Raw genomic sequence first — 27101 nt, 5'->3', positions numbered from 1 at the left:
ACTCAATACTTTGATTAATAAAGGCCAATGTACCAAAAGCTCTCTTTACGACCCTATCTACCTGTGATGATACTTTTAGGGAATTTTGTATCTGTATTCCCAGATCCCTCTGTTCCACTGCACTCCTCAGTGCCTTACCATTAACCCTGTATGTTCTACGTTGGTTTGTCCTTCCAACGTGCAATACCTCACACTTATCAGTATTAAACTCCATCTGCCATTTTTCAGCCCATTTTTCCAGCTGGTCCAAGTCCCTCTGCAGGCTCTGAAAACCTTCCTCACTGTCTACTACACCTCCAATCTTTGTATCATCAGCAAACTTGCTGATCCAATTTACCACATTATCATCCAGATCATTGATATAGATGACAAATAACAATGGACCCAGCACTGATCCCTGTGGCACACCACTAGTCACAGGCCTCCACTCAGAGAAGCAATTCTCAACCACCACTCTCTGGCTTCTTCCATCGAGCCAATGTCTAATCCAATTTACCACCTCTCCATGTATACCTAGCGACTGAATTTTCCTAACTAACCTCCCATGCGGGACCTTGTCAAAGGCCTTACTGAAGTCCATGTAGACAATATCCACTGCCTTCCCTTCATCCACTTTCCTGGTAACCTCCTCGAAAAACTCCAATAGATTGGTCCAACATGACCTACCATGCACAAAGCCATGCTGACTCTCCCTAATAAGCCCCTGTCTATCCAAATGCTTGTAGATTCTGTCTCTTAGTACTCCCTCCAATAACTTACCTACTACTGACGTTAAACTCACCGGCCTATAATTTCCCGGATTACTTTTCGATCCTTTTTTAAACAATGGAACAACATGAGCCACTCTCCAATCCTCCGGCACTTCACCCGTAGACACCGACATTTTAAATATTTCTGCCAGGGCCCCCGCAATTTCAACACTAGACTCCTTCAAGGTCCGAGGGAACACCCTGTCAGGTCCCGGGGATTTATCCACTTTAATTTTCCTCAAGACAGCAAGCACCTCCTCCTTTTCAATCTGTACAGTTTGCATGGTCTCACTACTTGATTCCCTCAATTCCATAGATTTCATGCCAGCTTCCTTAGTAAATACAGACGCAAAAAACCTATTTAAGGTCTCCTCCATTTCCTTTGGTTCCGCACAAAGCCGACCACTCTGATCTTCAAGAGGACCAATTTTATCCCTTACAATCCTTCTGCTCTTAATATACTTGTAAAAGCTCTTTGGATTATCCTTCACTTTGACTGTCAAGGCAACCTCATGTCTTCTTTTTGCCCTCCTGATTTCTTTCTTAAGTATTTTCTTGCACTTCTTATACTCCTCAAGCACCTGATTTACCCCCCTGTTTCCTATACATTTCATACAACTCCCTCTTCTTCTTTATCAGAGTTGCAATATCCCTTGAGAACCAAGGTTCCTTATTCCTATTCAATTTGCCTTTAATCCTGACAGGAACATACAAACTCTGCACTCTCAAAGTTTCCCCTTTGAAGGCTTCCCACCTACCAATCACATCTTTGCCAGAGAACAACCTGTCCCAATCCACACTTTTTAGATCCTTTCTCATTTCTTCATGTACATTGAAACATACAGTGAAAAGTATGGTTTGTGTTGACAACCAACACAGCCAATATTGTGCCTGGGACAGTCTGCAAGTGTCGTCACAATGTTGAGCAGAACACAACAAGCAACAAAACAAGCCCCTTTTCTCCCTTCACTACACATACACACTCCTCCAGTTAGGCTTTAGGGACAGGGATGTGGGGGAATTAGAGTTCAGCCCAAAGTCTAATCCGTTTGCAATGGTTATGTAGCACAAATTATGGAATAGAAAGTCATTGGCATATCTGTCCCAACTTCTTTGTTCTATTCCTCCAGCTGTGTTTTTTTTATAATTCAAAGAGCAAATGAAGACAGATTAGAAGTAAAAGAAGAAATGCAGATTGAGTACCCCTTATCTGAAATTCCAAAATCCAAAAACGAACTGAAAATTGAAGGTAGTTGTGAATATTCAGCAGCCTGGTTGCAGAAAATTAAGAGAAGACACAACATTAAATTTTTAATGAATTGTTCTGATAAAGCATCTGCTGATGACGAAGCAGTGAGTTTGCCCAGATCATCGCTGATAAAAATCTAACACAATGAATGGCCGTATCAGTACCTACAGTATGTGTGATGAACATGCATAAGGCAAAGACTGCTTACCGGCAGCACATAAACTCAGAGTCGGAAATTATGGTGATCCCAAACTATCTCATTATACATTCCAAAATCCAAAATCCAAAATACTTCTGGACCCAAGCATTTCGGATAAGGGGTACTCAACCTGTATGCGGCAAGTCAGACAAGAGAAAATAGGAAAAGCAAGCAGAATAGAAAATAAAAATACAGGTGCAACATGCACAAATGCTGGAGGAACTCAATGGGTCAGTTGGCATCTATGACAGTTCACATATTGTAATTAGGCTGTAGCTAAATTCACACTTGACAGAAGATGCCTGCAGCAGTCAGCAAGTGTCTCTCAAACGCTCAGTCATAAGACAGAGGAGCAGAATTAGGCCATTCAGCCCATCGGGTCTGCACCACCATTTCATTATGTTTGATTTATTATCCCTTTGAACCATATTCTCTTGCATTCTCCCCATAACCTTTGACGCACTTATAAATCAAGAACCTATCACTTTCCACTTTAAATATATCCAATGACTTGACCTCCACAGCCGTCTGTCACCATGAATTCCACAGATTCATCACCCTCTGGCTAAAGAAATTCCTCCTCATCTCTGTTCTAAAAGGACATCCCTCTATTCTGAGGCTGTGCCCTCTGGTCCTAGACTCACCCACTGTAGAAAATACCTTCTCCACATCCTCTCATCTAGCCCTTTCAATATTCAATAGGTGTCAGCCTCCCCCTATTCCTCTAAACTGGGGCGCTACAGTAGTGCAGTACTGTAGTTAGTGTGATGCTATTACAGCTCCAGGCTTCAAGCGTTCAGAGTTCAATTCCAGCACTGTCTGTACATTCTCCTTGTGACCGTGTTGCTCTGGTTTCCTCCCACAGTGCGAGGGTTAACAGGTCATTGGGAATTGCCCTGCGATTAGGGTTAAATAGGTGGTTGTTGTGCAGTGCTGCTCATTGGGCTGGAAGTTCCTGTTCTGCACTGGATCTCTAATTGATAAATAAAATCTACTCCATCTATAGGCCTTTCAATATTTGGTCAAGGGGAGCTTGTAAATAAGAGTGAGAGAGTATGAATGGAAAATTGAAAAAAAGCAGAACAGCTATAATAGCTTACTACCTTAGCTTTCTTCCCCCTCTCATACTTACTTTCTTTAAAGCCAGACATCTGATGGACAGTCTGTAGCAGGGTGAGAATCTCACGAGCTGTTTGTTCAAGGACTTGAACTACTTTCCTGATTTCCTACAAAATTCAACAGAAATCAGAGAATGAAGTGAATGTAGGAAAAGAGAGAAAAGTTCCTCAGGTTAGAATTGTTACCAGCACAGACACAGTGAACTAAATGGCCCTCTACTGTAATGTTAGTTAACGTGAGTCTCTCATTTTAGTATTTTCGTGCCCTCGAGGTCATAGCGTCACAGAGCACTAGAGCAGAGAGAACCCAACTACTCCATACTGAGCTCCGTTCTGGCTTAGTCCTATCAAACCACACATCCAGACCCAAACGCTCCTGTAGGCAACACTTCACCTGCAAGACCATCACGGTCTACTATACACTATTGTATCTTGTGCTCTGGGTGTGGCCTCCTCTATGTCTGTGAGACCCGATGTAGGTTGGAGGACTGCTTCGTTGGGCACCTCCACGAAGGAAGGGGAGGTGGGGTGGCGTTGCTGGTTAAAAAAGAGATTAACGCAATAGAAAGGAAGGACATAAGCCGGGAAGATGTGGAATCGATATGGGTAGAGCTGCGTAACACTAAGGGGCAGAAGACGCTGGTGGGAGTTGTGTACAGGCCACCTAACAGTAGTAGTGAGGTCGGAGATGGTATTAAACAGGAAATTAGAAATGTGTGCAATAAAGGAACAGCAGTTATAATGGGTGACTTCAATCTACATGTAGACTGGGTGAACCAAATTGGTAAAGGTGCTGAGGAAGAGGATTTCTTGGAATGTATGCGGGATGGTTTTTTGAACCAACATGTCGAGGAACCGACTAGAGAGCAGGCTATTCTGGACTGGGTTTTGAGCAATGAGGAAGGGTTAATTAGCGATCTTGTCGTGAGAGGCCCCTTGGGTAAGAGTGACCATAATATGGTGGAATTCTTCATTAACATGGAGAGTGACGTAGTTAATTCAGAAACAAAGGTTCTGAACTTAAAGAGGGGTAACTTTGAAGGTATGAGACATGAATTAGCTAAGATAGACTGGCAAATGACACTTCAAGGATTGACGGTGGATATGCAATGGCAGGCATTTAAAGGTTGCATGGATGAACTACAACAATTGTTCATCCCAGTTTGGCAAAAGAATAAATCAAGGAAGGTAGTGCACCCGTGGCTGACAAGAGAAATTAGGGATAGTATCAATTCCAAAGAAGTAGCATACAAATTAGCCAGAGAAAGTGGCTCACCTGAGGACTGGGAGAAATTCAGAGTTCAGCAGAGGAGGACAAAGGGCTTAATTAGGAAGGGGAAAAAAGATTATGAGAGAAAACTGGCAGAGAACATAAAAACGGACTGTAAAAGCTTTTATAGATATGTAAAAAGGAAAAGACTGATAAAGACAAATGTAGGTCCCCTGCAAACAGAAACAGGTGAATTGATTATGGGGAGCAAGGACATGGCAGACCAATTGAATAATTACTTTGGTTCTGTCTTCACTAAGGAGGACATAAATAATCTTCCAGAAATAGTAAGGGACAGAGGGTCCAGTGAGATGGAGGAACTGAGCGAAATACATGTTAGTAGGGAAGTGGTGTTAGGTAAATTGAAGGGATTGAAGGCAGATAAATCCCCAGGGCCAGATGGTCTGCATCCCAGAGTGCTTAAGGAAGTGGCCCAAGAAATAGTGGATGCATTAGTGATAATTTTTCAAAACTCGTTAGATTCTGGACTAGTTCCTGAGGATTGGAGGGTGGCTAATGTAACCCCACTTTTTAAAAAAGGAGGGAGAGAGAAACCGGGGAATTATAGGCCGGTTAGCCTAACGTCGGTGGTGGGGAAACTGCTGGAGTCAGTTATCAAGGATGTGATAACAGCACATTTGGAAAGCGGTGAAATGATCGGACAAAGTCAGCATGGATTTGTGAAAGGAAAATCATGTCTGACGAATCTCATAGAATTTTTTGAGGATGTAACTAGTAGAGTGGATAGGGGAGAACCAGTGGATGTGGTATATTTGGATTTTCAAAAGGCTTTTGACAAGGTCCCACATAGGAGATTAGTGTGCAAACTTAAAGCACACGGTATTGGGGGTAAGGTATTGGTGTGGATGGAGAATTGGTTAGCAGACAGGAAGCAAAGAGTGGGAATAAACGGGACCTTTTCAGAATGGCAGGCGGTGACTAGTGGGGTACCGCAAGGCTCAGTGCTGGGACCCCAGTTGTTTACAATATATATTAATGACTTGGATGAGGGAATTAAATGCAGCATCTCCAAGTTTGCGGATGACACGAAGCTGGGTGGCAGTGTTAGCAGTGAGGAGGATGCTAAGAGGATGCAGGGTGACTTGGATAGGTTGGGTGAGTGGGCAAACTCATGGCAGATGCAATTTAATGTGGATAAATGTGAAGTTATCCACTTTGGTGGCAAAAATAGGAAAACAGATTATTATCTGAATGGTGGCCGATTAGGAAAAGGGGAGGTGCAACGAGACCTGGGTGTCATTATACACCAGTCATTGAAAGTGGGCATGCAGGTACAGCAGGCGGTGAAAAAGGCGAACGGTATGCTGGCATTTATAGCGAGAGGATTCGAGTACAGGAGCAGGGAGGTACTACTGCAGTTGTACAAGGCCTTGGTGAGACCACACCTGGAGTATTGTGTGCAGTTTTGGTCCCCTAATCTGAGGAAAGACATCTTTGCCATAGAGGGAGTACAAAGAAGGTTCACCAGATTGATTCCTGGGATGGCAGGTCTTTCATATGAAGAAAGACTGGATGAACTGGGCTTGTACTCGTTGGAATTTAGAAGATTGAGGGGGGATCTGATTGAAACGTATAAGATCCTAAAGGGATTGGACAGGCTAGATGCAGGAAGATTGTTCCCGATGTTGGGGAGGTCTAGAACGAGGGGTCACAGTTTGAGGATAGAGGGGAAGCCTTTTAGGACCGAGGTTAGGAAAAACTTCTTCACACAGAGAGTGGTGAATCTGTGGAATTCTCTGCCACAGCAAACTGTTGAGGCCAGTTCATTAGCTATGTTTAAAAGGAAGTTAGATATGGCCCTTGTGGCTACAGGGGTCAGGGGGTATGGAGGGAAGGCTGGGTTCTGAGTTGGATGATCAGCCATGATCATAATAAATGGCGGTGCAGGCTCGAAGGGCCGAATGGCCTACTCCTGCACCTATTTTCTATGTTTCTATGTTTCTATAAAAGATGGGATTTCATTTCCATTTGACTTTCCACTCCCATTCTGACCTGTCGGTCCATGGTCTCCTCTACTGTCACAATCAGCCTATTCTTAGGTTGGAGAAGCAACAGCTCATATTCTGTCCGGGTAGACTCCAACCTGATGGCATGAATATCAATTTCTCCGATGTCTGCTTCACCCATCTTCCTCTTCTTTTTATATTCCCCATTCTGGTTCCCTCTCACTTCTTCTCTTCTCCTCACCTGCCCATCACCTCCCTCTGCTGCCCCTCCTCTTCCCTGCCTCCCATGGTCCATTGTCCTCTCCTATTAAATTCCTTCTTCAACCCTTTACGTCTTCAACCTATCACCTCCCAGCTTCTTACTTCATGCCCCTCCCCCACCCACCCAACTTCCCCCTCACCTGGTTTCAGCTACCACCTTGTATCCCTGCACACAATACTCTAAATCTGGCCTCACCAAAGTCTTATACAAATTCAACATAACATAGAACATAGAAAACCGACAGCACAATAGAGGCCCATCCCAACTCCTGCACTCAATACTCTGATTTATGAAGGCCAATGTGTCAAAAGCTCTCTTTATGTCCCTTTCTACCTGTGAAGCCAAGTTCAAGAAATTATAGATCAGCATTCCCAGATTCATCTATTCTACTGTACTCCTCAGTGTCCCAATGTTCACTGTGAATGTCCTACCCTTATTTGTCCTTCGAAACTTATATCGCTACTCTTCATTGTTGAATAACTTCTGCCTTTAACTCTACCGCATACCTTGCACAGGAATGCAGGAAGCTGCAGAGAGTGATGGATTCAGCCCAGTATTACAGAGGCTCAATCCTCCCCAGCAATGCTGGCATCTACAGAAGGGGCTGCATCAAGAATACATCCAATGCCATCGTCCAGGCCATGCCATCTTCTCACAGCTCCCAGTAGGGACCTGTACCATTGCTTTAAAGGCCTTGATAGAATGGATGTTTCCGGTAGTGGGAGAGTCTGACACCAGAGGGCACAGCCTCAGAATAGAGGGGCATCCTTTTAGAACAGAGATGAGGAGGAACTTCTTCAGCCAGAGAGTGGTGAATCTGTGGAATCCTTTGCCACAGGCTGCTGTGGAGGTCGTCTGTATGTATATTCAAGACAGAGTCTTGATTGGTCAGGGCATGAAGGAATACAGGGAGAAGGCAGAAGATTGGGCTGAGAGGGAAATGGATCAGCCATGATGAAATGGCGGAGCAGACTCAACAGGCCAAGTGGTCTAATTCTGCTCCTATACCTTATGATCCAGATCTGAAGCCTGCTATAGAGGACATGACTTATGGGGAAAGGTTGAGTGAGCTAGGGTTTTTCTCTTTGGAGCGATGGGGGATGGGAGATGATTTGATAGAGGTGTATCAGATTATAAGAGGCATCTAAATGATTAAAAGGCATAGACAGAGTGGACAGCCAGCGTCTTTTTCTCTCCAAAGTGGCAATGGCCAATACCAAAGGACATTCATTTGAAGTCAGTGGAGATGTCAGAGGTAGTTTTTTTCAATTCTACAAATGTGGTGGGTGCCTTGTAATGCACTGCTAGGCTGGTGGTAAAGGCAGATATTTTAGTGACACTTAAAGAACCTCTTAGAAAGGCAACATAAATGAAAGAAAATTGGAGGGTTATGAGCCATGTAGGAAGCAATTCCCAATTGCTCCCAGAAACTCCAGCCATCGCTGCTCTGCTGTTATCCTTGCTAGATTCCTAGTTTCACCTCGCAACCAGTTGTGGCCAGCTCCTCTCTCACACCTCTGTAATAAGAATAGATTGACCGTGGAGCTGGTTAAAATGTCGGCACAACATCGTGGGTGGACAGGCCATTACTGTGTTGGAATTTTCCATGTTTTAATGAACACCAATTCATCTCATACTCTCCAAGGAACTTCTTGCCTGCCCATCCTCCTCTCGTAACTCAGATGTTCGAGTTCTGGCAACAGTTTTGTAAGCCTTCTTTACACTCTTTCCAGTTTTAATGGTATCTTTGCCTCAACAGGATAATCACAACTGTGCACAATACTTGAGGTAGTTTCACCAAAGTCTTGTACAACTGCAGCATAATATCCTAACTGCTACACTGTGTCCTGACTGATGAAAGCTAACATGCCAAGTGCTTTCTTCAACACTGTCTACATGTGACTGCACTTTCAGCAAACTTTGTAGAATCAAAGCACATGACAGTACAGAAATAGACCACTAAGCACATGCTGATCAATTTTTCTGCCTAGACCCATTGCCATTGAAACTGCATCCACCACTTTCATTGAAGGCTCATTCCACAGTCGCATTAAGTGGTTCCCTTCAGATACCCCTTAAATATTTCACCTTTTACCTTTAATCTACTGTCTCTAGTTCTAATCTCACCCAATCCCGGGGCGGGGGGGGGGAGGGCGGCGGGATTTTGTATACCTCTTTACGATCTTCCCTTATTCTCCTATGCTCCAGGCAATAAAGTCCAATCTATGGAACCTTTCCTTATACTGTAACAATGATCCTCTTGGCCTGGAACATCCATGTAAATTTCCTCTACACTCTTTCAATATTTTTCATATCTTTTCTGTATATTTGTGAACAGAACTATCAGCAATACTCCAGATTCAGTACTTTTACTCCTCGGTCCCTCTGTCTGTCTCAAAACACTACCCAAAGTCCCACCATTCGCTGTGCAAAATCCTACTCTGTTTTAACTTTCCAAAATGTAACTCTTTGCATTTGCCTGAATTTTCCAGTCCTCAATCCTACTGATCAAGATCCCCTTGTGCTTTTGATAACTTTGTTCACTGCCTTCAAAACCACATGTTCTACTATCGTTCACAATCTCACAAACACATTCAGTCACTTACAGTCATAATAGAATTCCCAGCACTGACCCATTTGGCACACCGCTTCTCAGTGGCCTCCAGTCGAGGAAAGAACTTCCCACCATCACTCTCTGCTTCCTACTGTCAAGCCAATTATGAATCTAATTAGCTAATGCTCCCTGGATCCCGTGTGATCTAACCTTCCAGATTCCTGTCATGAAAGCCTTTGCTAAATTCCAAACAGATTTTACGGCTGTTGGAGGAACTCAGTGAGTCAGGCAGCATCAGTATGGAGGAAAATGGACAGCCAACATTCCATATCCTTCGAGACTGCTGTTCCCGAAGCACCCCAGGAGTTCAGGTTCAAGATCCATCAATGAAGATTCGCACCATCATCATTAAAACTAGTCACCATCCAGGACTTTAAAGCCGTCTTTCCAGTCCTGTCGCCCTTAAATAACTAAACAACCATTTCCCCTGATCACTCTCCCCACATTCCAATAAATCTTTAACATTGTTCTCTACCAGTCCTAGTTTGTGTAATTGTTGTAACATTAGTTGCCTTTCCTGTGCATGAAATAAGGATATGCTCTACTGTTTCAGTCTCCTGACATAGATCGCAAAAACCTGTTGAAAGCGTATTTATGATGGCCAGAGTGCCATTAAGGTTGCTGTGCCCAATTCTCAGTCTACTTATAACCACTTGCTCCTTCCGCTTTACTTCCCTACTTCTTCCCATATCTACTCTGTTCTGAATTGAATGTAAATGTCTTCCTTTTATTGCTCTATCCCAATGCTGCTGCCACTGTTGATTTATCCTTCTCCACACTATGCTCTTCCCCTCTGATTTTGATAGTTTAATATTGACCTCTACAGATCCTTTTTTGACTGCTGCTTTTACCAGCCTATCTGCTGTCTCATTTCCCATAATACCCAAATGTGCTGGAACCCACATGAATACGATATTTTTGCCTTGTCTAGCCAGTCTTGAATTTGCAAACAGGATTTCATAAAGCAGATCCTGGTGACCTCTAGCTGTACCCGCCTTAATGCTTGCAAGGGCCAAAACAGAATCGCTACATATCACAATATTATTGCAATCAACCTGCTCACTCCATTCTAGTGCTAACAATATGGCAAACATTTCAACTGCATATACACTCAAGCAATCAGGTGTTCTCTTGCTAATCTCCACTCGATAACCTGGTACAATTGCAGACCCTGTTGTACCTGTTTCTGGATCCTTTGATCCATCAGTAAAAATCTGTACGCCTTTATATTTATATTTCCTGTAACTATGATATTCTCTGAGTATATCAGCCATCTTATTACTGTGCTTAATCTTAAGCAATTCCAAATCTACAGAGGGATTTTCTAATACCCAGAAAGGTCTGACAGGCCACACCACACTTGGACAAAACTCTTTATCGTATACACCCATACCTTTTGCTGTTTGCTCTCCTGTCCATTCAAAACTTTCTTTTTGTGACCTCTCCTTCTCCCAGCATGTCTGCAACACCCTTTTTGTAGGATGGCTATCACCATGCCCCCTTAAATTAATCCAGTAATTGGCCTCCAGCTGTTTACGTCGCAGCCCCAATGGCATTTCATTTGCCTCAACTTGGAGTGCACACACTGGGGAAGTTCTAACCACTCCCAAGCACATCCTTAGAGCCCGAGCTTGCACGATATCCAGTTCTGCCAGCACAGATTTTGCTGCTGATCCGTATACAATATTTCCATTGTCTAATCTTGATCTTATTAATGCTACATAAATATACTTCAGTGATGTAAAATCAGCACCCCATTCCAATCCAGCAAGATACCTCATGACATTGATCACATTTTTACATTTACTAACTACATATCTAACATATTCTCTCCATGTTAATCTCAGGTCAAAGTGCACTCCCAAAAACCGAAAACTTTCAACTCTCTCCAGGTTACTTCCATACACATTCAAATTAAGTCCCCTGAGCTTTTTCCTTGTAAAGGACATGGCTTTTGTCTTCTCCACTGAAAATTTAACACCCCACTTTGTCCCCCACTCTTCAACTTGATTAATTCCATCTTGCATTTTCGTAACTACATGTTCAATATTTCTCCCTCTTTTCCACAAAGCCCCGTCATCTGCAAACAATGACCTTCCCACTTCTGTTGGAATACTTACGAACATATCACTTATCAAAATGGAGAATAAAGTTGGACTCACTGCACTCCCCTGAGGCGTCCCGTTTTCTACAACATATTGGCTTGATAGCTCTGATCCTATCCTCACCTGAATAGTTCTCCCGTTTAACAGGTCCTTAACCCAATTGAACATTGCCCCCCCCCCATTCCCATTAAATGTAGTTTGATTAGGAGCCCCTCTTTCCATAACATATCACAAGCTTTCTCAACATCAAAAATAACTGAAACCATTGTCTCTTTATTTACTTGAGTTTTTCTTATTTCATCCTCTAGACACAACATTGGATCCATAGTATTCCTTCCTTTCCTGAACCCGCTTTGATACCTAGCCACCAGACCTCTACTTTCCAAGAAGTACACTAACCTCTCAATTATCATACGTTCCGTAAGTTTACATATATGTGACGTCAAGGCAATTGGCCTGTAGTTTTCTGGCCTGCTGGCATCTTTCCCAGGTTTCCTTAATGGAATAATTATTGTCTCTTTCCAGATCCCTGGTATTCTCCCTTCATCCCAGACTTTGTTATACAGAATCAGTAGTTTCTGCAGACTTCCTTCACTCAGGTGTTTTATCATACTATAACATATTTCATCTTTACCTGGTACAGTCTTTCCCGTTTTATCTAGTGCCTTTCTTAATTCTCCCATGTTGGAAGGGACATCTTGCACACCATCAAGGTTAGTTTTCCTACATAAAGCCTCCATATTTTCAGCTTTTGTTCTCTCTCTACCTCTTCTTCCCTTCTCAGACAAATTATCGGAACTATGTACCATAACAAAAGTGTTTGCCAACAACTCTGCCTTTTCCTTATTTGTTACTGCAGTCACATTTCCATCAACCAGAACTGGGTACCTCCACTCTCTCCTGTCCCCTCCCACCTTTTTTATCATCCCCCACACCTCTCCTACTTGAGTTGTGTTTCCTATTGAATCACAATACTTTCTCCAGTGTGTCCTTTTAGCATGTCTTATTGTCCTCCTTACTACTGCCTGAGCTTGTTTGTACTGAATCATATGTTGGAAGTTATGAGTTCTTTTAACCAGGTTAAATGCCTTATTTCTATTTCTCACTGCTTCCTTACAATTATCATCCCACCATGGTATTATTCTCTTCTTTATTCTTCCTTTACTTTTAGGAATGGATTCTAATGCAGCTGATATTATACCTTGTTTTAATATGCTGTCAAGTGTTTCTACGTCCATTCCATCTCTGACCTGACTTAGATATCTATCACTTTTTTCCAAAAATTTCTCCCAATTGGCTTCCTCAAGGATCCATTTCCCACCTGTATTGTCTGTGACCAATGAAGCAGAAATACTTATCTTGCACCAGATTGGGTAATGATCACTCCCTACAGTTCCTTCTTGGTACACTAACTAATCACACACTGATGCAATGGAGTTTGATACTAATGTAAGATCAAGCACAGATTCTTTACCTGTATTAACATCAATTCTAGTACTACTGCCATCATTAGGCACACTAAATACTTCTCATCTAGCAACTCCTCTATTACCTGACCATTGAGGTCTGTTCTGTCACTCCCCCATAATACATTATGTCCATTAAAATCACACCAAACAACATTACTACTATTCTGCCCTTCTATCTCCTCAAGCTTGTTTCACTCTAGTCTTTTGCATGGATTATAATAATTCACAATCACCAACTCTTTCCCTTCAGCCCATACTTTTACTACCACCTACTCTTGTTCACTTCCTATACCTAGTATTCTATAAGGAATACCTTGCTTTACATAAGTTGCACATCCTCCTCCTCCACCCTCTCTCCTGTCTCAGCTTACTGCCTCATAACCATATAAAACAAAATCTAAATTAGGTTTTAACCAGGTCTCTTGGATACACACAACATCTGGCTTTTCTCTCCTACTCGCTATAAACTGTTTGAAATCTTGTCCATTAGCAATCAGGCTTCTTGCATTCCATTGAAGAAGTAGCATTATTAGTAATATCAACCCACACATACTGTCTCTTGACTTGACTGTACCCTGAGTTCATCGTTTACTTCTTCCCATTTTAATCCTATCATACCCAAATGGTGCTCTGCAGCTTTCACAATAATCTGGATCCTTTCCGTTTTAGATTTGATCTCATACGTTGCGTTTACCACTCCTGTTATAAAGGTCACCAATTTCTTCTTCTCTATCCATGCATTCTTCTTACCTTGCCTTTCTTTAGCTGCCGCTTGCTCTGTGCTACACCCTCCCTCTTTCATTTTCTTCTGTCCTGCCAACTTGACTGCCTCAGCATATGAGACTTTTTCCTTCACCCTTATCTGCTGCACCTCCACCTCTTTTTTCAACACTTCACATCCCCAGTACGCTACACTATGGTTACCTCCACAATTACAGCACTTTGGTCTCACTCCCTCTCCACATTTTCCATATTCATGTTCCCCACCACACCTTGCACATCTTCTCTTTCCTTTGCACACTTTGGCCACATGCCCAAACTCCTGGCAATTGAAACACCTCATAGGTTTTGGTATATATTCTCTTACATTATATCTTAGAAATCCAAAATATAACTCCTTTGGAGGCACTTTATCCTCAAATTCTACCAGAACGGTTTCAGTCTCCCTTTTCTCTGCTCCCCTTGTCATTCTTTTCACACTCTTCACTGAACTATTCCTCACCCTCAAGTTCTCCACTAGCTCCTTCATATTAACACCGAGGGGAACCCCAGAAATCACCCCCTTGCAACCACTGACCCTTTGTGCTCCAACTCTTACAACCCTGGACACTTTGACTTTCCCAGTATTAGTCACCTTCATTGCCTTCTCCATCTGCTCTTCAGTTTTACATCCTATCAGCAGGTTTCCATCTCCTAAAATTCTCGCATGGTTCACATCCCCTACTTGTCCTCTAATGATTTTTGTTAGCTTAAGCGGATCGATTTTCTTTACTTCCCCCTTCCTCCTCAAATCTTATCACTACATTTAGCAATTTTGCCCTCGGGCCCTTCTCCTCAACTTCTCTCTCTTTCCGATTCACCTACACTAGACCCACCTCCTTTCTTTATCTTCCGACCCATCATCTTCCTGTTCTTAGTCCCTCTCCCTACCTCTCCCCACTCACACTCTGTGCTGTTGCTGTCACCATCAGTCTCCCTCCCTGCCACCCTATCAGAGTTTGCAAGGGACCGTGTACGAATATCTTTCCGGACCTATACAGGCCGTCGGTCAATATTCCCACAGAATGTCCCCCACAACACCCCACAGCCAGCAGCTAACTCGAAACTCTGGCCCAGCAGTTGGAGCTTCCAGACAGCCTGAACCGGCAGCATCTCTCCTCAGGCAGGGTACTACTTAAACACAGTCCGGCTGGCTCACAGGCCTAGGGCAAGGGGAGGGGGCGGTGGCTGGGGAGACTCCTGGGCGCCAATTGGTTGTAGATCGTGGCCATCCGCTTGATTGGCAGCTGGGCCTCCAATCAGGTCCTGCCCTCCATCGGTCGCCATGGACACCCACCTCCCTGACATCCTGATCGGCAGCTAGCGAAGCTTGCACCATGCTGAAGAGTTCGCTGACCGACATGAAGGCGATGGAAGATCGGGAATGTGCACATAAATCGGTTGACGACCAATCGTAGACACAGCACCACCACCACCGCCGTCTTCCGTCTCTTCTTCTGCTGCTTCTTGGCGCGGGGTCCTTCCGTATTAATTGTCGCACTAAAACATCATCTCCATCAGTGACTGTTTTATTCTATTACAGGTTAAACAACATTAATTTTGAAGTAGTATCGACGGATAAATTTATGTAAAAATAGTTAATGTCCTTGTTAAAATATATTTTTGTTTTTTTTATCCACTTGCCGTTTTTTATCCAATGGCATCCTCTTCGGGAAACTAAGCTGAAGGCCCGCAATTCTGACCTTTGACCCGCCGTGCTGTGCCCGCCCTCTTCTCTCATCGCTCGCCATTGTGGGAGCCGCAGTTTCGGCCATGGTGAGTGCAGGGGCGCAATCCGACACCATCCGCCTTCCAAACCGTCTCCTGCCGACAAACAACCACCGCAAAACGGCGTAGAGTCGTTCGGTGTGACTTTTCGGAGTTGTATTGAATGGAAACTGTAAATGATTAGCGATGTTTGTGCGGCGGGACGACGGGGTTCCACTCCCCACTGGCTCTTCTCTGCTGACGATGTTTTTTTCTCCTTCTCTGTCCCCTCGATAGCCGTCGCACAAAACTTTCCGGATCAAGCGCTTTCTCGCCAAGAAGATGAAGCAGAACCGGCCGATCCCGCAATGGATCCGCATGAAAACCGGCAACAAAATCAGGTGGGTGCGGGGCCTCGGGGCGAGCCGGACTGGACACCGTTCGGAAATGCTGCAGGTCGGGCAGCATCTGTAGAGGGAGGTAAACAGTCCGCGTTTCGGGCCAGGACCCTTCAACGGGACTTGGGAGTTGTCAGGCACTTGTCCTGATGAGGGGTCTTGGCTGTGTTTTGCCCGACTTGCTGAGTTTCTGCAGCATTTTTTGTTAAAGGTAAATGATTTATGTGCCAAATCTGAAGAGGTAAGCAGCTGGTGAATGGAAGGCGACAGAAGCCAATCCTGGTAAAATATCCACGCGAAACGCCGACTGTTTACTCTCCTCCACAGATGCTGCCAGACCCGCATCTGTTGTGGTAGAAGAGAGACTGGGCCACTTTCTGAGTAAAATCAGCATGTGGACTAAATGAAGGAAGGTCACACAGCGTAGCTACTGAGGATTCAGATCATCCTGGAGCGTTTCCACAGGCGCAGAGTAAAGCGTGTGCTTTGAGAGGGAGCAGGCTTTGGAGTGGTGGTAGAGTCTGCTAGTGAGGCACATGAATATGCAGAGACTAGAAGGATAAGCAAACGTGATTGCTTTAGGCATTAATTTACTAGTATAATTAGTTTGGCATCTGTTGAGTTAAAGGGCCTGTTCCAGCCAGTAAAGCGAGGGAAGAGTATGGGCCTCTGTCATTGAAAGTAAGATGGAGAGACAAGATTGCCGGAATCTGCTGCCAGAAAGAAAATCAATGGAAAAGGCATCACGCCCTGTTGTTAACATGTCCGAGGCAGAACGATGGATCAGGGCACTTAATTGGAAGGTCTCGACCTGAAGTGGTAACTTGACTTCCCTCCACAGAGGCTCTCTGACCTGCTGAGTTCCTCCAGCAGTTTGTTTCCTTATTGTGAAAAAGTGTTAGATTTCCAGTCACAGCACACCTGTACTGCTGTACCCTTTATCGTAGGTAATGTCGCAGCTGTATAGGACCCTGGTCAGACCCCACCTGGAGTACTGTGCTCAGTTCTGGTCGCCTCACTACAGGAATGACGTGAAAACCATAGAGAGGGTGCAGAGGAGATTTACAAGGATGTTGCCTGGATAGGGGAGCATACCTTATGAGAATAGGTTGAGTGAACTTGGCCTTTTCTCCTTGGAGTGACTGAGGATGAGAGATGACCTGATAGAGGTGTACAAGATGATGAGAGGCATTGGTCGTGTGGATAGTCTGCTAGTTCCTGCCTCTCCCCTCCCTTCACGCTCAGTGCTAATACTACAGCATTTAGAATGTGCAGTCTCTTGTATTACCTGTCTCCCCTCTAACAGGGTGAACTTGCATTGGAGAAAAATTTCAGATATGACCTCATTGTGATATATTCTCATGAATGGGATGATGAAAGACTGGATGAACTAGGCTTATACTCATTGGAATTTAGAAGATTGATGGGGGATCTTATTGAAACGTATAAAATCCTAAAGGGATTGGACAGGCTAGATGCAGGAAGATTGTTCCCAATGTTGGGAAAGTCCAGAACGAGGGGTTACAGTTTGAGGATAAAGGGGAAGCCTTTTAGGACCGAGATTAGGAAAAACTTCTTCACACAGAGAGTGGTGAATCTGTGGAATTCTCTGCCACTGGAAACGGTTGAGGCCAGTTCATTGGCTATGTTTAAGAGGGAGTTAGATATGGCCCTTGTGGCTAAAGGGATCAGGGGGTATGGAGGGAAGGCTGGTACAGGGTTCTGAGTTGGATGATAAGCCATGATCATACTGAATGGTGGTGCAGGCTCGAAGGGCCGAATGGCCTACTCCTGCACCTATTTTCTATATTTCTATGAATGGAAACAAAAATTCTCTTTCAGTTCTGAATAGTCACTGACCCAACATGTTAATTGTTTCTCTTTCCACAATTGGCACCCAACTTGCATTCCTTTTTGGGTGATTCTCTTTCATCGCTACAGTTCTGTTTGACATATGTTAAAAAACTGAGTCCCATAACACCAGGTTCAGGAACACTTATTACCTGTCAGTCACCAGGTTCACGAATCAGTGTGGATAACTTCACTCACCTCAACTCTGCTCTCACTTTCAAAGACTCTACAACTTACCTAATCAGTATAATTTATTTTATTTGTCTCTGTTTTGTACGTGATCCCTTAGCGATTTTGCTGAGTACTAGCCTGCTTTGGGAATGAATCTAAGCGGTTTACGTGAGTAATGCAGGATAACTGCAGAGATGAAGTTTCCCTTGGCTGGGATATCTACAGCCAGGGGTCCAGTAAGTGACTGGCAAGGAGATAAATTTCATCCAGAGGGTGGGCAATCCGTGCATTCATGCAGCCAGCAGGGCTGTGGAGGCTCATCAGCTGAGTGTTGAGGACACAGATAAATACATGTTGAAAGGCCTAGATGGGATGGATGTGGAGCAGTTGATGTCTAGATAGGATGGATGTGGAGCAGTTGATGCCTAGGTAGAATGGATGTGGGGGAGTTGATGCCTAGGACCAGAGGGCACAGCCTCAAAATGAAGAACGTCCTTTCAGAACAGAGATGCGGAAGAATCTCTTCAGCTGTTGAATCTGGAATTCATTGCCACAGACAGTTGTGGAGATCAAGCCTTTAGATATATTTAAAGGAGAGGTTGACAGGTTGATCGGTAAGATTGTCAAAGGTTACGGGGAGAAGGCAGGAGAATGGTATTGAAGGGGGAAATAAATCAGGCGTGGTCAAATGGAGAAGACTCAATGGGCTGAATGGCCTAATTCTGCATTATGGTCTAATACACAAAATCTGTCTGTTAAGTAATAGTGCAAACATTACTGAATGGCAGAGTAGATAATTCTTATTCTGGTTGATTGGCGGGATAGTCTTGAGTTTTTTGGCAGAGACTTGAACTCTGCTGTTTAGGAGGAAAGGCATTTGGAAAGTTAGATTAAAGATGAGGTCATTGTTTGGGGGTCATAGTAACCAGTGGGACAGAATAAGAACAATTTGAAACTGAAGGCTCTTTTCACTAAGTGGAACTGAGATTCTGACCTCAGCATTCAGAACACTGAAGATAAATTGTCAGCACTAACAGAAATTGAAGGTGTGGTTTGATGGCTAGTTCAGCGCAGATGCCTGAATATTGAATGGTATTTGATTTTCTTCAGAAAGGAAATGATTAGTTAGCTCAGTTGATGAGGGGTGAGATCAGGTCATTAATGAGAAACCATCAAATTGGATGAAGATGACTAATATCAATATAATGTAAAAACCAGAGTTGGCTGAAGTGTTCTGGGAAAATGGATCAAAAGTATGGATGGTAGGTTGCTAATGGCAGACTTTGAAGGAATTGTCTCCGGCATTGGACAAAAATTTATTCCATTGAGAGAGAGAGAGAGAGAAGACTCCAGGAAGCATATTCCATATTCAACCGAGGCAATTGAGGGTGGTGTCAAATTCACGGGGGCATAATTGTGAAGATTAGTGGTGAGTCAGAAACTTATCAGGGGGTGGCCCTATTAAATGAGAGAAAATAAATTGACAGTTGATAAGCAGAAAGTTTAAAAACAGTAGCAGCTACATGTGTACAGAAGAGCAGTTTCAAAATAGTTAATAAAGTTGATTTCTAAAGTGAGATTTTCTAATGAAGAAAAACTGAATGAGATGGTCTAAAGGATTGTGATTTTGAGTTGATGGAGGTATACAAAATTACAAGGGTATAGATACGGTAAACGCAGGCTTTTTCACTGAGGTTGGGTGAGTCCAGAGTTCATGGGTTAAAGGTGAAATGTGAAATATTTCAGGGGAACATGAGGGAGAACGTTTTTACTCGAGGGTGGTGAGAGTGGAATGAGGTGCCAGTGGAAGGTGGTGAATTTGGGTTCGGTGTCAATGGTTAAGAGAAGTTTGGATAGGTACAGTTGCAAGAAAAGGTTTGTGAACCCTTTGCAATTACCTGGCTTTCTGCTTTCATTACTCATAAAATGTGGTCTGATCTTCATCTAAGTCACAATAATAGACAAACGCAACCTTCCGAAACTAATAACAATCAAACAATTGTGCTACTTCTGGTAGAGTACACCATTTAAAAGGTCAGTCTAGGTTCAGAAAAGCAGCTGACGCTCTGGGGTAATGCCTTCTACAAAAGCTATTTGGAGTCGGGTGTTCCAATGAATGAGATGAGATTGGAGGTGTGGGTTGTAGAGGTGCCCTGCCTTTATATATAAAAAATACACAAAGTCAGGTTACTGACAGAGCCTGCTCTTAAGAAAGATCTGTTCATGTACACCATGTCTCAATCAAAACAACTTTCAGAGGACCTTAGAAGAATTGTAGAGATGCCTGAAACTGGAAAAGGCTGCAAAAGCATTTCCAAAGGCCTGAGTGTTTACCAATCCACTCAGAAATTGTCTACAAATGGAGGAAGCTCAGTACTGTTGCTACTCACCCTAGCAGTGGGTGTCCTGCAAAGATCGCACCAAGAACACTCTGCAATGCTGAAGGAGGTGAAAAAGAACCCAAGGGCAACAGCAAAAGACCTGCAGCGATCTCTACAACTTGCTGAAGTCTCTGCTCATGTATTCACTATGAGAAAAACACAACAAGAATGGTGTTCATGGCAGTACGCCACAGAGGAAACCGCTGCTCTCAAAAAAAACATGGCTGCATGTCTCAAGTTTGCAAAAGGCTACCTGGATATTCCATAATGCTTCTGGGACAATGTTCCATGGATAGATGAGACAAAAAGATTGAAAACATTGAGGGAACAAAGAATCAAAATTGCCTCAAGACATTTTACAGAATGTCAGGGTAGCAATCTGTCACCTGAAGGTTAATAAAAGTTGGATGTTGCAATAAGACAGTGATCCAAAACACGAGTAAATCAATAACAGAATGGTTTAAAAAGAAAATTCATGTTTTGGAATGGCGGAGTCAGAGTCCAGATTGTAACCCATCTGAGATGTTATGGCATGACCTGAACAGGGCTGTTCATGCAAGGTGTCCCACAAGTATTGATGAACTGAACAATTTTGTTTGGAGACAACAGGAATTCTGCAGATGCTGGAAATTCAAGCAACACATATCAAACTTTGATGAAATTTGTTTGGAGGAATGGTATAAAATTCCACCTCGCTGTTGTTCAAGTCTGATCAGCAGCTAGAGGAAACATTTGGTGGAGGTTATTACTGCTAAAGGAGGTTCTGTCAGTTATTAACTACAAAGGTTCGCATAGTTTTTCCATCCTAGACTGTGAATGATCAAACAATGTGTTCAATAAAGACATGAAAAGTACAATTTGTGTGTTACTAGTTTAGGCAGATAGTGTGTGTGTGTGTTATTCTGACAGATGAAGATCAGACCACATTTTATGAATAATGAATGCAGAAAGCCAGGTAATTGCAACTGTACTTGGATGGGAGGGCAATGGGACTAGACAGAATGATAGTTGTTCACGGACTAAATGGGTTAACGGCCTATTTCCGTGCAGCAGTGTTCTATTATTCTATCACTAAAGAAAACATTCACCCGTTGAGGGAGGAGACTTGATGCGTTGATAGTGAGAGAAACGTGCAGAGTCTTGAAACAAGCCATTTATCGAAGGTAGGAGCAGATCATAAGAGCGTCCCAGCATTGTGGGGAGGAAAGGAAATGGGGATTTTAAGTCATTATCACTGGAGTTAAAGATTGTAGGCAACATAATGACCCACATTCTGATGTCGTGGTGGGAAACATTACAAAACTTCCTAGGTTCTGAAAATGTTCTAGTGAAATGGAAATCAGCAGATGTAATAATACTCCTGTTCATGAAAGCCAGGCGGCAAAGTGGGGGAAATTCAGCTAAATATCGGCATTTCTCATGTACATCTGTAAGCTTATGCTTCCTAATTATAAGGTATCAGTCAGTAAGGATTTTATTCATATTAATCTTAGGAATGTACCACTTTCGGATTGAAATATACAGTGAATTGCATCATTTACATGGACAGCGGACGCACCCGAGGATGTGGGGAATCCTGCAAGTCACTAGACTTTCCAGTGCTGATATAGCATGCCCACAACTACAGAACACAATATGACACAAACATCACAAGCAGCAGTAGCAGCAACAACAAAACAATCAGCACTTGAACAGGCCCCTTTGCCTACACCGGCTTCTAACCTCAGGGCAGGCCGTCACCAGCTTCCAGTCCTCGGCCCAGACTCACACACATACGACCTCCAGCCGAGAGTCCTTGGCCTATGCTCCCACACTTTGGAGGGTTGTGTATATTTACCAATGAAGTTACTTTCTATATTGAGGGGATCTGGTCTTACGGGGAAATTGGGGAGTGAAGTAACTGAGGTGAGGATCAGTAATGTCTGTCAGGCACTTTACATGCTTAGAAATATTGTTGACATTTGGGAACATTTAAGCTACTCTGTTATAAATGTAACTTGCCTTGTTCACTTCTCCCTGCTAGTGCATTCTCACTATTAACATGACAGTTTATTTACTGGACCCGAGTACAGCATGTAAACTCAGTGGTGCGTTCTGCAGTTGTGTGCTGTGCTACTGGGAGTCTCGAGCTCAGTCAGCGTGATTTGTGTGTGTGTGTCTGGGTCGGGGGGAGGGGGAGGGGGTCTTGCAATTCCTGTCACAACAGCAAATGAAACTAAATCAACTGTTGTTCGGCGTTGTGTTAATGGCTTAATTATCACACCCTGTTGACATCGTTAAAGGTCAGTCAGGTTTCACTCAGACAGTGTCTAGGAAGACATTAAGGAACTGGTTTCCTTTGTAACAGTCTGGTAATTTTCTCTGTTGCTTCCTTGGGTGAGACTCTGACTGTTGACTCCTGATCTGGTTGATACTCATGCCATGGTTTTAAAGTGCAACAATCTGGGTTTTGTATGACTTTTCTCCCGATGCTCTGGTTTCCTCCCATACTGGTTATGGTTAGTAAATTGTAGGCATGCTATTTTGGTGTAGGGAGCATGGCATCGCTGTATATATCTATATACAAATGGGGCATTTCACTCTATATATCTATGTACATGTAACGAATCTAGCTCATCTAATCTTTAGAATACTCGTGTGTGCAGTGGTGGGGGTTGTGAAATCAAGAGATTTTGTAATTTGTGCTTGGAAAGGCATATAAAGCCTTCAAACAAGTCTGTTAGCTAAATTGATGCAACTTTCCCTTCGCAGCAGGTCTGCAATTACAGCGCCTCCTACAAGTGTTGTGCTGTCATTAATCCTGCTGAGATCAACGGCTGTCTGCATGTTGTATTCTGCCTTGCCATTCAATGGCAAGATCAGACTTCATAACAGCTACATACATCACTGAATTACTCAAGTTCTGTTGTCTTTGAGAGAAGCTGCACAGTAACATGCCACTCTGGCCCAGTGAGCCGTGCTGCCCAATTAAATTGTGACCAATTATCCGACTAATCTGTACATCTTTCGGAAGTGGGAGGAACACGGGGAGAACAGACACCTCCTTACAGACATGACAAAATTTAAATCTGGGTCACTAGTCTTGCATGTGAAAATAAATTCTCCAGTTACTTCTGCTGTCACTGACATAGGAAAGATGTAAATTACCGTGAGGCTTACTCACTGCTGTTTGTTGCTCTTGCAGATACAACTCAAAAAGGAGACACTGGAGAAGGACCAAACTTGGCTTGTAAGAAGATTCACTCCCTCTGACAGCTCTGCCAAGTGGGAGAATGGAATTGTGGATCTGAGCGGAACAATATTTTCTTTATTTTCTATTCTTGAAAAATAAAGCTGTTGGTGTTTGGCAACTGTATGTGTGAATTTTGACTATTAAATGTTGTAGTTCTTCAGGTGCTTTGTTTCTCTGATTGGAAATGCACCCTGGCCTTGTGACATTTGGTGCAGAAGGTGTGAGAGTGATGCAGAGCCAGAATACTCCAGGTGTTGGCTATATCAGGTGAGGCAGCATCTATGGGAAAGTGTTCATATGGGTTGCTGCCCTGATACGTGGCTCTCGATCTATAGGCTTGCAACACATTCGTGCACTAGATACAATCAGTGGCCACCTTGTTAATGAAACTATCTAATCAGCTAATCATGTGGCAGCAACTCGATGCATAAAAGCATGCAAGCATGGTCGAGTTGTTTAGACCAAACATCAGAATACAAAAGAAGTGTGATCTGAGTGACTTTGACCACGGAATGCCAGATACTCAAGTGGCTTGAGTAAAAGCTGGTCTCCTGGAGTTTTCACACACAACAATCTCTGGAGTTCACAGAGAATAGTACATACAAAAAAAATGCACTGAGCAGCAGCTTTGTTGATGGAAGAGGTCTGAGGAGAATGATCAAGCTGACAAGAGGAAACTAACTCATGACCACGTGTTACAACAGTGGTGTGCAGAAGATCATCTCTGAATGCACAGCACAGCAAAACTTGAAGTGGGTGGGTTATAGAATTCAAATCAGGTTTAATATCACCATCGTATAGTGTGAAATTTGTTAACTGCAGCAGCAGTACAGTGCAATTCATGACGATATGGAAAAACTGAATTAGTGTGTAATTAGGTTTTATAGTTAAATAAGTAGTGAGGTGTTCATGGGTTCAATATCCATTTAGAGGGGAAGAAGTTGTTCCTGAATCGGTGAGTGGTGCCTTCAGGCTTCTGTACCTCCTACCTGATGGTAGCAATGAGAAGCAGCACGTCCTGGGTGGTGGGGACCCTTAATGATGCTGCTTTTATGAAGCATTGCTCCTTGCAGATTTCCTGCATACTATAAACGCAAGTGCCCAGGTTCAAGCTGACTTAATTTTATAGCTCTTTGATCCTGTACAGCAGTGCACCCCCACCATACCAGTGACCCAGCCAGTTAGAATGCTCTGCACAGTAATATTTAGAGATTTGCAAGTGCTTTTGGTGACATACAAATCTCTCTAAGGCCATAAGATATAGGAGAAGAATTAGGACATTTGGCCCAGAGTCTGCTCCACCATTTCATCATGACTGATCCATATTTCCTCTCCTGTCTTCTCTTGTATCCCTTCATCTTGCCTTAAATATTTGTAAGCAGCCTTCACAGCTGCCTGTGGCAACAAATTCCACAGGTTCACCACTGGTCAAAGAAATTCTTCTAATAGGATGCCCCTCTATTCTGAGGCTGTGTGCTCTGGTCTGACACTCCCACCACAGAAAGCATCCTTTCCACATAAACTGCCAAGGTCTTTCACCATTCAATTAGCACGCCCCTTGTTTTATCCAATTCCAGTGAATACAGGCCCAGAGCGATCAAACGCTCTTCATATGACAAGTAGTTCAATCCTGGCTCCATTTTCAGGAACCTCCCTTATACCCTTTCCAGTGTGAGCACTTAGATATGGGGCCCAAAAGTGCTCACAACACTCATTGTGGCCTCATCAGTGCTTTAGAAAGCCTCAAAGTTACATCCTTGCTTTTATATTCTAGCTCCCTTGAAATGAGTGCTAACATTGTATTTACCTTGTTCACCATAGACTCAACCTGCAAATTAAACTGTAAGGAATCCTGCACAAGGTCCTCAGATTTTTGAAATTTAAATAAATTATCCTTTTATTTGTTCTACCAAAGTGCATGACCAGACACTTCCGACACTATATTCCATCTGCTGTTTCTTTGCCATTCTCCTAATTTAAGTCCTCCTTTAGCCTCTGTCATCATCATCAGGTGCCATGCCATCAGGTGACCCGAAACACTCCTGTTTCGGGTCAAGTGGATCAATTCATTGGCATTCATTTCCAGTTCTCTGGCTGCTGTCTCCATCATCATTTGTCTTTGTCTTCCTCTTCCTTTCTTCCCTTCAATCTTTCCCATAATTACTGTGCATTCTAACTCCTCTTTCCTAATCACATGTCCAATGAAGTTACGTTGCCTCTGTACTTCCTCAAAACTACCTGCCCCTCCACCTCTGTTTGTATTGTCTGCAAACTTTGCAACAAAACCATCAGTTCCATTATTCAAGTCATTACATATACTGTAACGCTAAAAGAAGTGGTCCCACCACAGAGGCCTGTAGAACACTACTAGTCACCGGCAGCCAACGAGAAAAAGGCTCCCCTTTATTCCCACTCTCTGCATTCTGCCAAATGGCCTCTGTTTTATCCATGCTAGTATTTTTCCTGTAATGCAATGGACTTGTTCAGCAGCCTCATGTGTGGCCCTTGTCAAAGGCCTGAAAAACTAAGTACATCAACTGATTTTTGTCTATCCTGCTTGTTATTTCTTTAAAGAACTCCATTAGATTTGTCAGGCAAGATTTTCCCTTCAGGAAACCATAGCCTATTTTATCATGTACCCCGAACCACATCTTTAACATTTGGTTACAAAGTCTTTCCAACCACTGACCAGCCGGCCTCTAATTTGATGACTTCTGTCTCCTTTGAAGACTGGAGTGACGTTTGCAACTTTCCAGTCTTCTGGAACCATTCCAGAATCTAGTGATTCTTTAAAGATTATTAATGCCGACACAATCTCTTCAGCTACCTCTTTCAGAAACTTGGGGTGTACACCATCTATCCTGGTGATTTATCCACCTTCAGACCTTACAGTTTCCCAAGAGCTTTCACCCTAGAAATGGTGACTTCACACATTTCTGACCCCTGACACTCTGGAACTTCCAAAATACTGCTAGTGTCTTACACAGTGAAGCCTGATGCAAAATATTTATTCAGTTCATCCCCCATTATTACCTCTCCTGTGGTTCAATATCCACTCTCACCTATCTTTTACACTTTATGTATCTGAAGAAACTTATGGTATCCTCCAATATTATTGACTAGCTTTCTTTCGTATCCTATCTTTTCTTCTTAATGACTTCTTTAGTTCCATTCTGTTGGTTTTGAAAAGCTTCCCAATCCTCTAACTTCCCACAATTTTTGCTCTATCATATGCCCTCTCTGGCTTTTATGTTGGATTTGTCTTCTCGTTAGCCACTGTTGTGTCATTTTCTCTTGAGAATACCTCTTCCGCTTTGGGATGTATTTATCTTGTGCTTTTCGAATTGATTCCAGAAATTTCAGCCATTGGTACTCTAATGTCATCCCCACTGGTGTTCTTTTCCAATCAATTTTGACCAACTCCTCTCTCATGCCTCTAATTTCCATTTCTCCACTGTAATACTGATATATCTGCCTTTAGCCTATCAGATTTCAGGGTGAATTTGATCATATTATGATCACTTGCCCTGGAGGTTTCTTTTACCTTAAGCTCTCTGATCAATTCCAGTTCATCACACAACACCCAATCCAGAAGAGCTG

General features: G+C 43.2%; 2 protein-coding genes across 2 annotated transcripts in view; one reads left to right on the top strand and one right to left on the bottom strand.

Moving 5' to 3' along the window:
- Positions 1-15299, bottom strand: part of tsn (translin) — a 35456-nt gene extending 20157 nt beyond the window's left edge. Inside the window, exons 1-2 of the mRNA XM_063051348.1 lie at positions 15059-15299; positions 3330-3423 (exon numbers count right to left, since the gene is read on the bottom strand). Coding sequence (XP_062907418.1) covers positions 3330-3423; positions 15059-15124 — 160 coding nt within the window. The 5' untranslated portion in view covers positions 15125-15299. The remainder of the gene's footprint in view (positions 1-3329; positions 3424-15058) is intronic.
- Positions 15300-15437: 138 nt separating this feature from the next.
- rpl39 (ribosomal protein L39) lies at positions 15438-23624 on the top strand. The gene is made up of 3 exons (XM_063051349.1): positions 15438-15537; positions 15766-15869; positions 23454-23624. Exons 1-3 carry the CDS (start codon positions 15535-15537, stop codon positions 23500-23502), a joined length of 156 nt encoding a protein of 51 aa, XP_062907419.1. The 5' UTR covers positions 15438-15534; the 3' UTR covers positions 23503-23624.
- Positions 23625-27101: the final 3477 nt, after the last annotated feature.

The sequence above is a fragment of the Mobula hypostoma genome, chromosome 6 (genome assembly GCF_963921235.1).
Source record: "Mobula hypostoma chromosome 6, sMobHyp1.1, whole genome shotgun sequence".
Taxonomy (NCBI): Eukaryota; Metazoa; Chordata; class Chondrichthyes; order Myliobatiformes; family Myliobatidae; genus Mobula; species Mobula hypostoma.
Note: the sequence above shows the minus strand (reverse complement) of the source record. Positions and strands in the feature narration are given on the sequence as shown.

Coding starts and splice junctions, on each gene's coding strand:
- rpl39 (XM_063051349.1), top strand. Junction 15,870..23,453: donor AAAACCGGCAACAAAATCAG/GTGGGTGCGGGG, acceptor TTGCTCTTGCAG/ATACAACTCAAAAAGGAGAC.